The 12,980-nt window shown below is 44.0% G+C and overlaps 2 protein-coding genes across 3 annotated transcripts; one reads left to right on the plus strand and one right to left on the minus strand.

Moving 5' to 3' along the window:
- Nucleotides 1–1,383: 1,383 nt before the first annotated feature.
- Nucleotides 1,384–6,068, plus strand: LOC125519694 (protein LIKE COV 2-like). 2 transcript variants are annotated; one of them, XM_048684424.1, is made up of 8 exons: nucleotides 1,384–1,647; nucleotides 2,578–2,630; nucleotides 2,712–2,821; nucleotides 3,353–3,520; nucleotides 3,952–4,049; nucleotides 4,901–5,027; nucleotides 5,495–5,629; nucleotides 5,740–6,068. In XM_048684424.1, exons 1-7 carry the CDS (start codon nucleotides 1,528–1,530, stop codon nucleotides 5,599–5,601), a joined length of 783 nt encoding a protein of 260 aa, XP_048540381.1. In that variant the 5' UTR covers nucleotides 1,384–1,527; the 3' UTR covers nucleotides 5,602–5,629; nucleotides 5,740–6,068. The 2 variants fall into 2 exon arrangements, with proteins under 2 accessions (XP_048540381.1, XP_048540384.1); XM_048684427.1 differs by having other exon boundaries at nucleotides 5,750–6,068.
- A 1,546-nt stretch (nucleotides 6,069–7,614) lies between these two features.
- LOC125535630 (polypyrimidine tract-binding protein homolog 3-like) lies at nucleotides 7,615–12,365 on the minus strand. The gene is made up of 15 exons (XM_048698696.1): nucleotides 12,231–12,365; nucleotides 12,033–12,101; nucleotides 11,782–11,853; nucleotides 11,610–11,686; nucleotides 11,194–11,275; nucleotides 10,200–10,332; nucleotides 9,718–9,782; nucleotides 9,584–9,633; nucleotides 9,455–9,496; nucleotides 9,277–9,328; nucleotides 9,130–9,178; nucleotides 9,036–9,049; nucleotides 8,815–8,922; nucleotides 8,381–8,524; nucleotides 7,615–8,273 (listed from the first exon to the last, which is right to left on the minus strand). The coding sequence occupies exons 2-15, from the start codon at nucleotides 12,087–12,089 to the stop codon at nucleotides 7,884–7,886; spliced, it is 1,335 nt and encodes a 444-aa protein (XP_048554653.1). The 5' UTR covers nucleotides 12,090–12,101; nucleotides 12,231–12,365; the 3' UTR covers nucleotides 7,615–7,883.
- Nucleotides 12,366–12,980: the final 615 nt, after the last annotated feature.

Below are 12,980 nucleotides of genomic sequence, written 5' to 3' on the forward strand. Positions count from 1 at the left end.
TCAATCTCAGGAATACTATGGAGGCACAAGTGATGATAATCTCACCAGTAATCCACCCAACGAAAGTTGAGGAGGAAGAGTTGATGAAGCTCGCCGATTCTTGCCGCTAGGTTATGCCTCTCGGTTGCGAGAATTTTCTCCAGGATGATCAGCCGATCTAGTGTAGAAGTAGACGACACCTCCAAGGTATCCACGTGTACTGATTTAGAGGCACTTCGTGGATTAACACAAAGAGGTAGTGCGAAAACTAGAGGGAGAGATAGCCTAGCGACGTAACAATCCATAGTGAGTCTAGATCAGAGAAAGAGAGAGGGCACAGGGCAAGGATGGTCGCCCTCCAAGGCCGTTTTGTCTGTCCATGGTACACTCCCACCTCTATGTGTAGGTGGATGGGAAATAGGGATGGTCTACTTGGGGAGGGGATCCTTCCCTGGTTCGGCCGACCTAGAAGAGGAGTCATCCTAGGATCCACCTCTCGGGTGGCTTGCCCCACAAGTCATGTGGCAGGTGACCAACTTGGGTCCATGTGGCACCTTGCCCCTCAAGGAATAGGGGGCGGCTCACTAGTCAGTAGGGACCATTCATAATATTCTTGAAGGTTCGAGAACATTTCGGGGTCTTTCAGAAGCTTTAGCACCTTCCAGGGCATTCCAGGTAAATCTGGGACGTTCCTGGACCTCCTAGAACACTTCCGAGATCATCCGAATTTTTTTTAGAGCCCGTTCTCTCATTCTCTATGACCTTCTAGTCCTACATACCGCTAGTTAGTGAACGTGTGACTTTAATAATATGTGGATATGTTCGGAACACCTTTCGATCGATAATTATTAGCAGGATCTGGGCACCCATAATAATACCCGCATACCAACGGAGATTTTTATCAAGCCAACATCTTTTTATTGTGTATATACAATCGCATACAATTCCCTTTTCTTTTCCGTTTGAGGCATACAATTCCCTTTACTACGCCATATATTACTAAACCAGAGGCCCAAATGGACTGACTGGTAAGCAAACAGGCTCATGAGCACGTCGGCCCAAACGCAAACAGTAGAAACACGGGCCGGTCGACTTGGAAACATCGAACAAACAGTGGGCCCACGGATAAAACCAGGACACCGAGTCAGTCACCGACGACCGACCGCGCGCGCGACGGATTTGACCATGACCCTCGCCGCCGCGCTGCATTGCAACCCGCAGCGTCCGCCGTCCGCTACGCCTCCTCTCCTCCTCCTCCTCCTCCTCCCACAGCTGGGCCCGCGCTATCTCCGGGACCCACGTTCAGTGACAGGTAGACCGTAGACCCCACGTCACCTCCAACCGCACGGGCCCCACGGGTACAACACGGTAGCGGGGGGCAGTTCGGTCACTCCACGACGCGTCCCTCCCTCCCTCCCTTCCCCCGCGGACTCCGCCACCAACCGCCTCCTCCACTTTCCGCTGCAGCTGCTGCCGTCACACTAGCTACCGAAACCGTCGCCGTCGTCCTCCTCCTCCCCTCCCGCCCGCCTCGACCCCTCCGCCGCAATGCCGGAGGAGAAGGAGTACGTCGCCGTGCCCATGGGCCAGGCGCCGGAGCCCGCGGACCCCGAGGACCCCGTCAAGTCGCCGCCGCGCCCCACCTCGCCGGCCACCTCCACCCGCCAGGTAGCGCGGATCGATCTGCCTTAATACCGCCTGTAGTCCCCCCGACGCGGTGGGGCTTAGAGCTGCCGAAACCCTTCTGGTTGCTTGCTCGGATCTGGCCGCGCCTCCCCGTTTGATCGAATCCGAGGCTTCTGCATGCCTTCTGGGGTTGTCACCGAGCTTGACTTTAAGGTTTCCATGGTTGCATTGGAGGTTCGCTTGTTTCGTCATGCGTATTGTGTGCTGTTGGTCAGATGTCTACGCCGTAAACAGTCCGACAAATTGACTGCATCAGTGTCAGTGCGAGTCCTATTGGAGGTAGAGGTACTTGTGTTACTGCGGAGCTCCGGCCAGATGCCTGTGTTCAACAAACCTACTATTCAGGATGCACGGTGCAGGTTTTATAACCCGGCAAAAGTGAATTTAATCAAGTTTAGATGTCGTCATCTTGCATGTGTCTGAATGACCTCCTATAACACTTTGCTTGGTTTGTTCATGAGGTATACGCATTTGCTTTATTCTCATAAATAGCAAATGCATGAGTACTGGCTGCAGGCTATACTTCTGTTGGAGAATATGCAAATGCAACTAACAACAGGAATTTGACAACTGCAATTAGTTCACTGCCCCGTAGTATTAGGTCTTTGGAACCCCAAACCCATGAACTGACACTAAAATTTGACAGCATCCTTCTGGGCGATCATACTACTTAAATATTTTGGTTATCTCTACATATTTTCCATCTTGAAGTGTCGTTTAGTCAACCATCGGTTCTTAGGCACTAGAGCATAAAGATTGTTCGATCAAAGTAGACAACACTTGGACCCAGCATTGTTACTGTACGTTCTTGTTCTGTTCTCTCATTTTACCTGAATGAGCTCTACTTTCTTTGCATGCTATGCTATATCTTTTCAAGATAGTTATTTCATACCTAACCTGCTAATTCAATAGGCATGCTTTGCGGTCCTTCAAAGCTGGGTGTCAAGAAAATTTATGACTGGATGGTATGCTTTGCAGGAACTGATTCATAGAAGTTGCAAGACCTGTAAATTATCCATGCCTAATATTCTCTTTCTTGTTTGCAGTGTAGTTATTTTCCCAATGGCTGTGACATTCTTCATCACTTGGTGGTTTATTCGATTTTTTGATGGATTCTTCAGTCCACTCTATGCAAAGCTTGGAGTCGATGTATTTGGTACTTGTTCCACAAATACTTATGTCTAGCCACTTGCTGGTCATGGTAAAATTGTAGTATCAGACAAACAGTAATACTCCCTCCGTAAAGAAATATAAGAGCGCTTAGATCACAGCGCTCTTATATTTCTTTACAGAGGGAGTACATATTTACTCTATTTGTATGCCATATAGTGGTGCAGACTTAGTTAGCCTACTTTTTTTTTTCTCCGTTGGCTCCTTGCTTGTGTTTGATCTAGATTTAATCTCCAAAAGGATCTATCACATGCAAATTTGAGTTCAGAGAGATGTGCTTGTTTCTGTGGGACTGCTAAGGCTATTTAGTTTATATATACTGCTCTCGTTAGTTGTACGATGGAAAAAATGGTACCGAGCTCCTGATGGTGCCAGTTACTGAGATCCTTTGAAATCATTGAGTACATGAGGAAAAAGCAGCCTCAGGCTATTAAAAACAAACTGTCATTACTCAGTTCTACTGACAAATATTCATGATTTGCTCTATACTGAGTACTACAATTTTTCTTGATTCCAGGCCTTGGGTTTGTGACATCTCTGGTATTCATATTTATTGTTGGAATATTTGTGTCATCATGGGTGGGCTCAACTGTCTTCTGGGTTGGAGAATGGTTTATAAAGAAAATGCCATTTGTAAGGCACATATATTCTGCATCAAAGCAAGTTAGTACTGCTGTTTCACCAGGTAATTTATGATCATCTGAAGTGCTCCAGAATATCTGACAACTATGTTCGTTCTTTCTTAAATTTCTGTCATGTATGATTTTCATTGTTAGTGCATAACTGTTTCTTGAAGAGAAGTGTCAGTGGATGGCGTATATATATACAAACCCATAACTTCTTAGTCGGGTAAAACATTATATAAGTACCAGTACTTCACAAAGAAACACATTTATAGGCCACTAGTTTTTCTTCAAGTTACATGAGCTTATGAAGTTAATAGGATAATCCACATGAAGACCATATGAATGTTGCGACAACAGCGTGTTTGCTGTTTCTATGCACCACATCATTGACAAACTGGTTTGGTTGAAATCTTTATGTTCCAACTTACTTGTAGTTCCTTCTGCCCAACCAGAAAAAAAAATCTTATAATACATTTTATTCATTTGACAGATCAAAATACAGCAGCATTTAAAGAAGTGGCAATAATTAGCCATCCCCGTGCTGGTGAATACGCATTTGGATTCATAACATCGAGCATGATTCTTCAGGTACTTGTTTATGCAAATCGCTTTCTACAGATGGATTGACGGCATCAACCGAATTTGAATGCTTCACTCAAGATAATTTACTCATTTATATGCTTTTGAGAATATTGATTTGATAATTTTCATAAGTTACACAAAGATTCACACCGTACTTGTGTGTGCTCTTTTTCTGTGTTGCCTCATGCATGAAATAGTTCACTTTCAGGAAAGTGTCACCCATTAGTTGTGATTTGTGACATCTAAACCCTTTTAAATCTCAAGAGTGTAAAGATTCACCGAAAATAATCAAGACCAAGCCTAGTGTGGCCTGGCTGGGCTTATCTTAGTAGTCAACTTATCCGGATTAACCTATAATCTCTATATAAGGTGGTTTAAATCAGTCACTCCTCTCTCGTACATAAATTTGTTGTGTAAACCCTGAAAAGGCCGGCTAGAGCTGCTTCAAGTTTATGGGGGGCATTTACACATTAGAGTCACAAGGCCAAATAATAGACTCACTTGGCTCCGTCTCAAAGATGATTTGCTGGTAAGTTGCATAAGGCCAAATAAGAACAAAACTAAGCATGTCCAATCAATCATAGGACGTGTCAAAACCTACGGTACTTCAGGTCTTGAGCTCTAGAAAATGGCGTGAAGAATTATTTATCAAGTTAGATTAAGGACAACTGCTACAAAGAGTCAAGGGGCATTTGTCCTTTCTTGTTTTCTGCTGTTTTGTCCAGGATCAACACTAACAGAAGTGATGAACTATGTGATACCTAATTGTCTATGTCCACATGGTTAGCATGTTATGGTGAGCCAATATACTTTGTTTTTGTTGGATTCTGATGTAATCATCTATCATTACATTGCAGACTGACAAAGGTGATGAAGAACTGTGTAGTGTCTATGTGCCAACCAATCATCTATATATTGGTGATATCTTTTTGGTGAACTCTGCGGAAATTATAAGGCCCAATCTGTCCATTCGAGAAGGGATAGGTTGGTGTTATTTTGACGATCCCCTTTTAAGCTCCTTATCATTTCCACTGTTCTGTTCAAAAGAGAATAATTCAATGCCTTCTATAGCAGCTCCTTTAAATGCTAAACCCTATCAGCACTTGCGAATACTATATGCTGTTCTTGTTATTTTCTTGCTGGCAGTTTATTTGTAACATCTCAATCCAGCATAAGCTTATTTTGAGGGCATGTCTCTTATTGTGGTCATTAAGTTTGATATGATAGTCTTTTTAATAACTCCCTCCGTTCGCAAGTATAAGATGTTTTGGATATTTCAATATGGACTACATACGAACTGAAATCAGTGAACAAACACATTAAAACGTGTCTATATACATCCGATTCAGAAAAAAGTTAGATCATCTTATATTTGTGAACGGAGGGAGTAGCATTCTTGCTATATCACCTGGATTTCTAATCTTATGTTTCTGCTATTATGCTCTCTACAGAAATAATTGTTTCTGGAGGAATGACCATGCCACAGGTGATCACAGCGCTAGGACCTGCCCCTGATAAGAACGAGGGCACCCGTTTAAGCAGAATGATGACTGTCTGAGGCTTACAATATCGCCAGCATATCTCAGGTATAGTCGAAGAACTTCCCCTGTCCTCCAGGCCATGTGGGCTGCGACTGAACCTAGATTTCTGATCACTGGCCTAAGTTCGTGTAGGCATTGACATTTAACCTTTGTAGATGTTTACAGCTACTAAAGGAACGCCAAAGTTGTGGACGATGCTACATCTGATGTACAATTTGTAGATTAGAAGCTGGAACACAAGGACTGTGCGATGGAGTAAAACACCGGTTGTATATTAGGCGGGTTAGAAATTAAAGTGGGGTGCTGATGATAGTCGCGCAGCACACTGTACTGAGATTACTGATAATGGTTTGTGGTTCTGATGTGCTCACAGAATGAGTGCTTAGTTACTCATGTTAGGTCATTAGAGTACAATGTAACTTAAACTGAGACAGGTTAATTTTTTTTAACTTTTGATTGATGCTATCGCATTGTTTCGTCAGAAGGATAAACGTGTTACCCCAACGTGTGGTCTGGGATGAGGGACAAATCCACCAGGCACCTGCCTGGAGTTTCTCGTCGTCCTATCTGTGCGCTTGTTGGTTAAGTGACCTGTGAGCTTTGCCCTACCAAACATGGGCGACAATTTGCTTGGCAAACTTTTGCCCAGTGAATTATGTACCCTCACTTGACAAATTATTTGGTAAAACTTTGAGGAGAGAGCACGGTTTTATTACGAGGCGTTATCAACATGTACAATACTAAGTAAATTAAATATACAAATATTTTGATGAGTCTAATAATACTAATTTCATATGGGAAGAGCTTACCGTCATCCGGCTGATCGCAGCGGCAGAATCTGCCACCTCCCCTGCATGACACACGTCCAGTGAGGGTTCGAATACCGCCATACATGCTTTTGCAACGAAGGCTATGTTTCTGAAACATATGCGGTGTTGCAATGGTCTAGTATGAATCGTGTTTTACAACAAAACATCTGTCGTGGAATTTTTTTGCAACCAGACCTCAGTTGCAAAAATAATTTTGCAACTAAACAGCTGTTGCAAAAAATTTCTGCAACAAGATCGATGTTTCAGAAATAATTCTGCAACAAGGCCCATGTCAGCGGTGAAGACACACTCGCTCGCTAGATACGGCAAATCCGACGGCTCACGACCCGGATGATCTTTTAAAAAGATGAGCCGACGGATGCGTAACATTGCCCATTTCATATTGGTATTTTCTCAATAAACTTGATTAAAGATAGACAGCAGATTATCGTGAATCGAGAGTTGTGATGCCCGACGAGTGCCGGGAGATGATGAATTCTTTCGGGAGGGCAACTATAGCGCATTGTGCTCGGGAGAGCAATGCTGCTGCGAATGCGATCGAGCAAGTTACAGAAGGAAGTATTTCGAGGTGCGCCGTGATAAACCTCCTAATTTCCTTGTTCCTCCTCTTGTAACAGATATGATCGTCGATTGCCAAACTTCAAAAAATGATAATATACTTGATTAAAAATAAGACAACCTTGACATGAAAAGAAGTCACTGATGCATTTGAAGTAGTTTCCGGCCGCTGGTGGAATCCGCCTTCCTGTTGGTTGGGCGCAAATATTAGCAGCTGGGCATCAGAATCTACTTGAACGCGTATTCTGCCAGCCCTGCTTTCACCGAGATGGTCCCAGGGCAACTGGTGCCTGCCACCTGCTTGTGTCGACGAGCCGCTAAACACACAGACGGCAAATTTCGCCCAAAGTTTCATCCACTTGCGTATGCAGGTTCTGTATGAATTATTCATTGCAAGAACACTACTACTTGGTGTCCAGGAGTAAGTATTCTTGCAATGAATAATTTAAACACCAAGAATAATTCAAATGAATTGACTTCTTGGTATTCAAATGGAGTGTTTAATTTATTTAAATACCACAAAGAAGTCAATCCATTTGAATTTTGCCCTTAGCGAACATCGGAACCCTGCAAACTCAAAGTGTCCTTCAATCCCAGTTGCTATACCGCAACCTGCAAGGATCAACCAGAAACACAAACACAGCAATCGCATGATCTGAACTGTTCTCTTTTTCTCTAGATTTCTTTCATTTCATAATTCATACGAGCACAGCACGCACTACAATCCTCTCGTCACCTTAAACCAACAAGGGAGAACTCAGGGACGCTACAGCAAAGACAAAGCAGCAGTCAGGGAGAGAATTCACATCTGAAGGATCATCCAAAGCTTCCTAAAAAGAAAGAGAGGGGGCGCAAAAAGCATGGACCGGGTAGCAGCCAAGCAAAAGCTATATCCCTGGGAGGAGGCGTATCTACAGGCTCTGCATCTGGGAAAATGAGATCCGGATGGTGCTCCCCTCCAGCGGGGTGGCGTGCTTCGACACGAGGGCCTCGGTCGCTTCCTCCTCGCTCTCGAACAGGACGAGGGCCTGCCTCTTGCCGTTCACCTCGAACAGCTTTGTGCCGACGATAGAGCCGTGCTCAGACAGATGGGCGAGGAGCGCTTCCTCGGAGACGTCCTGTGCGAGGGCGGAGACGTGGATCATCTTGGTTGGAGCGCAGCAATGCCGGTAGTTCTTTACCACGTTGGTGTTGAAGCGGTTCAGGCCCGAGTTGATGTAGTCATGCGCGTCAGGGGCAGGGGTTATGGTGGGGTACTTCGAGTAGTTGACGTCCAACTTGTTACCAAATAGCGTGGCCACCTGCAGCCGAAAAATGGGAAGGTGGCATCAAAATGTCAAAGGTAACAATCATTCCAAATGGAACAGATAAACCAGATAGGTTGATATACTAGAGAAAATGCACGCACCTTTAGATAGTTCACAGCTAGCTCGGCCTGTAACCCATCAGCCATTTCTACAAGGGCGAGATCTGGTTTGTTGTGCAGCACCTTGATTCGAACTATGTTTCCATATAAAGAGAAGAGATTGAAAAGCTTATCCTCATTGGTTTTCTGCACAGAGAAAAGTTAACAATGAAGGACGATCGTCCAAGGTATATAACCTCTACATGGAATCTTAAGACAAGCTTGAACACCCTATAGGTTGGTGTCCAACACCATAAAATACTTAAGATTAGGCCACATTTGTTCTAAGACTTCCCTTAATGGTCAGTTTGGTCCTTAAAACAATAAGAAAGACAAGTCCTACTCAACAACCACATTTTCCATGCATACTTTGACATTTGAAAAGGTAGTCAAAATATCAAGATTGTGAAAGGAGCCTTCGAAGATTCAAAACTTACATCAGTGTTCAAATTACTGACTATCAGTGTGCACCGTTCATTGGTACCAGTCACTCCAGGCGGTAAAGTTCCACCAAATGCAGCTGCAATCGTTGCAGCTCTTCCTGTCTGTTATGCACAAACTCAAATACTTTTGTATGAGAACTCACAGGGATATTTGAACAAGATGCAACAAAAAACAACACTGGAGTAACACCATTCAAAGGGAGTCAGACGCCAACCTGTGAATACGGACCTGTACAAGAAAGGAAACTAAATAAGATATTTTTCATTATCAAAAGAATTATTTATTGAAAATCCGATGTAGTAAGCTACCTCCAGGTTGTTGGAAAGGATAGAGACCCCCAGGATCTGGAAAACCTTGCTGCTCCAACCAATTAAAACATACAGTTGTTAGCTTCAGAGCATAAATGATGCATGTAACAAGTGAGATATATAGCAAAATAAAGAGAACCACTCAACCTGGGAGGGCCTTGGACGTTGTTCTGTAGGCAATGATGGATTCGTGAAATCCCTGGACAAGAAAAGAGATTCACCACGGGTGACTTTCATGTTAACTGATGCTACACAGTAACTGGCATGCCCATGACTGCATTAACTATGTTTCTTGTAGAGATGAGAACTGACAAATTGACCTTACCTAGTTCTCTCATTGTTGAAATGGACTTGCAGTTCGCTGAGACTGGATATCCACATAAATAAAGAAAAACAATCAGATACAACAACTGAGAAAAAATAAATTTCAACTAGGATTAGTCAAAGCTCATACTTGGAATATTGGATGTCTAGCTGGCAGCAACCATCATATATGTTCCTTCCCTGGAAAAGTTTTGTTTGTAAGATTAAGATGTATGAGAATCATACGTAGAATCTAGGACACTAATGGAGCCATGAAGTAATTACATGCAAAGCAGCAAGTGCTTCCACAGCCTCATGACGCGATTGATACTGGATGAGGGCCTGAAAGCCTGCACCAATCAAATAAAATGTATTGAATCGTCTATTTCAGATAGTAAAGATAACCAACTGTTTATTCCAGTCGAAGGACGGACAAAAGCACTAGTCTATAGTAACATATGCCACTATAATTCTTTTTTGTTGTTGCTACTGCTACAATTATTAGTACACATGTTTTAAAACCGTGCCGAACCCGTTGCTACAGAATGTCACACCTAATGTAATCAATTGATGTACTGCACACATTGTTCATACAGTTTGACAATACACCTGCTGTTTTCTGCAGAAGTTATAGCCTGTTACGCATATTACAGATACTTGTTAATACATCAACATTATCATTCAGAGGCAAACTGGGGAGTGAATCAGAGCATCCATATGCAGTTTACATATGGGTGTGTGAGAGAGAAAGAGACGTGGAGTCTGACCAGCTGACTTCTGAAATTTGACAATCTTCTCCACATATCCATATGCTTTGAAAACTTGATGCAGAATCTCCACCGTTATAGGATAGAGCACGTGGTGGACAGTAGCTAGAAGGATTCGGTTGGGTTCTGATTCCTGAGGGCCAGCAGACGACCACCAAGACAGAAGAGTGGGAGAAAGAAAAGAATAAATAGAAAGGAAAAGATAGGTTTATCTAGTTGGAAAAATAAGAGGCAGTAGATATAACATGCAATTTAACTCAGCTATCTAAAAGAAATGATGAGAATATACTAAACATAGCTAACCGTCCTTCAAATTTTGATATATGAAGTATTTCCACAATTTATGGTGTAACTGTCACAGTAATTCAACTTTCTATTTTTACATAATCACACTACCATATTTCCTAGTTGTAGGTTCCATCTTAGGATGATAGCACAATCATATCCTAATCTTGTAGCCTTGTAGGCACCTTTACACAAATATAGTCCCACGGCAAAACCATTTCATGCAACTGAGTAATTGACGGAACTAGATAGCGCATCAATGTGTAATCGAGGCAAGCATTATGCACACTAAACAACCACAAACAAGTCAAAGTAGGGTTTAATAACTTAAGAACACATGTCATTATTTTGAAAATCATCCACAACCTGGACTTACAGAATCTAAAAACCCTTTATAAGAAAATTCAAAAAAACCCTTTATAAGTCAATGTTGTACCACCGCGGTATTGCCACAGCTAAATACTCCGTCCGTCCCATAATATAAGAACGTTTTTGACACTATGATAGTATCAAAAACGTTCTTATATTTTGGGACAGAGGGAGTATTAGTTAAGAGTATCATGCAGCTGATTGCTCAACACGAAGCTCTAAAAACACTAAGGATAGAGATTTCATAGTTCACTAATGATACTAAGTTACTAACAACTCCAGATAACTCTGAGAAACTTATAAAACAAATCTTACAAGTCGAGGGTAGACAAGTATATACCTGATCAGAATTCCGGCTATGAGAGCTCTGGTCAGTGGTAAGTTCTTGATGGGATGAAAATTGCATGTAAACATGCCTCCCCCTAAATTGACATAAAAGGGTGCACACGTGTGAGAAAAGTAATGAGAACATACCAAACAAAAATATGAAATTTAATGAGAAACCCAGCTGGCTTTTAGGTAGAAATAAGGTAACAAACAAGGGCAATGCTAAATTTATATTTGTTGACATAAAGAAAGCAGGTCACGAGGCGCAAACCGTATCATTAAGCATGCATTATCCAGAATGAGCGATAACTATGTACTAGTGGAAGCTAAACATTGCAAAAACTAAGTGCAACTGCGTAGCAGCAAGCATGAGTAAATGCTGGGTCTTGTGTGGCATCGAAAAACCAACACAACCAAGAACCGCATCACCTTACGCTAGGTTGGACACCACTGTAGTATTGCAGCGCGCTCACGGAAGAATGAATGTCTTGCATCTGGAGAAGGGCCTGCACCGCAACACTGACAACTTTCAACACCGGGACTGCTTGATTTCTTAACAAAAGAAAAACACCACCGGACAACGGCGAAGAACAGAACCCACCTGATTCTTGCCACGCAGCATGACGAGCTTGGACACCGAGCCGAACGGCTGCAGCAGCTGGAGCAGATCGGCCTGCGGCGAACAACGGTGAGGGGAGGCACACGCCGGGTGCAAAAGGCAGTAAAAGCGCAATCTTTATTCAGGGAAGCCGCTCCCCCGATTATTATTTATTCAGAAACGAAAAACGGATTGCCCCGGACGGAACCGCAGGATCGACGAGGCGAAGGCGCAGGATTTCCGTCCCCTCTCACCTCGGTGATCTCGTGCCCGACGTTCCGGATGTGGATCACCTTGGACGGCTCCGCCATCCTGCCGCGCCGCTGAAACAGGGGAAGCGGCCACTAATAAGTCACCAGGGAATTCCTTACGCCACGCAAGGGCAAACGGCGAGGAGAGGCCGACGGGGGGAGATCCAGGGCCGACGGTCCGGCATGGGCGAGATGCATTACCTTGTTGGAGGGTTTAAGCGGGAGGAGGATCTAGGGTTTTGCCCCGCGGAGGGCGAGGCGGAGGTGGAGGGAGGAAGGGAGGGAGGGGAGAAGAGCCGCCGGAGCGTTCTGTTTTGGATTCGGCAGGAAAGAGAGAGATCGAAACGGCTCCGTAATCGGCGTATCCTGAGGCGAACACGTCATACGAGCCGCATAGAACGTGTGTTTTAGGGCGTGTACAACGCTCCATCGTGGACAGCTGCTCCACAGGCCCACGTAGGTTCGGATGCCAGGTGGAGGCAAAGGCATAGCCTCACGGATGCGGCTTGCCTGCTCCCTCCCCATGCTCCCATCCGTGCACCCACTCCATTCTACGGCTGTCTTTTTTTCTTTTTTTTCTTCTCCCTGATTTTAAGGGGGTGGGACCGGACCTTATTTTGTTTCAATCAAACCATGCCACGTATGCGGGAGCATGAATGGGCGCACGCCGAGGGAGCAGGCAAGTCTCGTCCAGCCTCGCAGATGACAGGTGCATCCTGCAGAAGAAGCGGCTGCTTCGTGGAGGAAAGAAGAAATTAGGGAAAAGCATGAGAGAGAAAAGGTGAAAAAGAACGAGAGAGGGATGTCTCTGTACTGGTTTGCTAGTCATCTAGGGTGAAGATGAAAAGCAAAAACTATTAAAGTATGGAGGGAAGAGAAAGTGGGGGTCCATTTTACTACTGCCCGCATTGAGCAGTGGGCTATCCAAACGGTGATTTTCACTAAATTTAT

The sequence above is a fragment of the Triticum urartu genome, chromosome 1 (genome assembly GCF_003073215.2).
Source record: "Triticum urartu cultivar G1812 chromosome 1, Tu2.1, whole genome shotgun sequence".
In the NCBI taxonomy this organism is placed as follows: domain Eukaryota; kingdom Viridiplantae; phylum Streptophyta; class Magnoliopsida; order Poales; family Poaceae; genus Triticum; species Triticum urartu.

Excerpts from the sequence above, each read along its gene's own strand:
- LOC125519694 (XM_048684424.1), top strand. The coding sequence starts at position 1,528 with ATGCCGGAGGAGAAGGAGTACGTCGCCGTGCCCATGGGCCAGGCGCCG. Across the intron at positions 2,822-3,352 it reads GCTTGGAGTCGATGTATTTG|GCCTTGGGTTTGTGACATCT; the intron begins GTACTTGTTCCA and ends TCTTGATTCCAG. Across the intron at positions 3,521-3,951 it reads TAGTACTGCTGTTTCACCAG|ATCAAAATACAGCAGCATTT; the intron begins GTAATTTATGAT and ends TTCATTTGACAG.
- LOC125535630 (XM_048698696.1), bottom strand. The coding sequence starts at position 12,089 with ATGGCGGAGCCGTCCAAGGTGATCCACATCCGGAACGTCGGGCACGAG. Across the intron at positions 11,854-12,032 it reads TCGGGCACGAGATCACCGAG|GCCGATCTGCTCCAGCTGCT; the intron begins GTGAGAGGGGAC and ends TGTTCGCCGCAG. Across the intron at positions 11,276-11,609 it reads GGTGTCCAACCTAGCGTAAG|GGGGAGGCATGTTTACATGC; the intron begins GTGATGCGGTTC and ends ATGTCAATTTAG.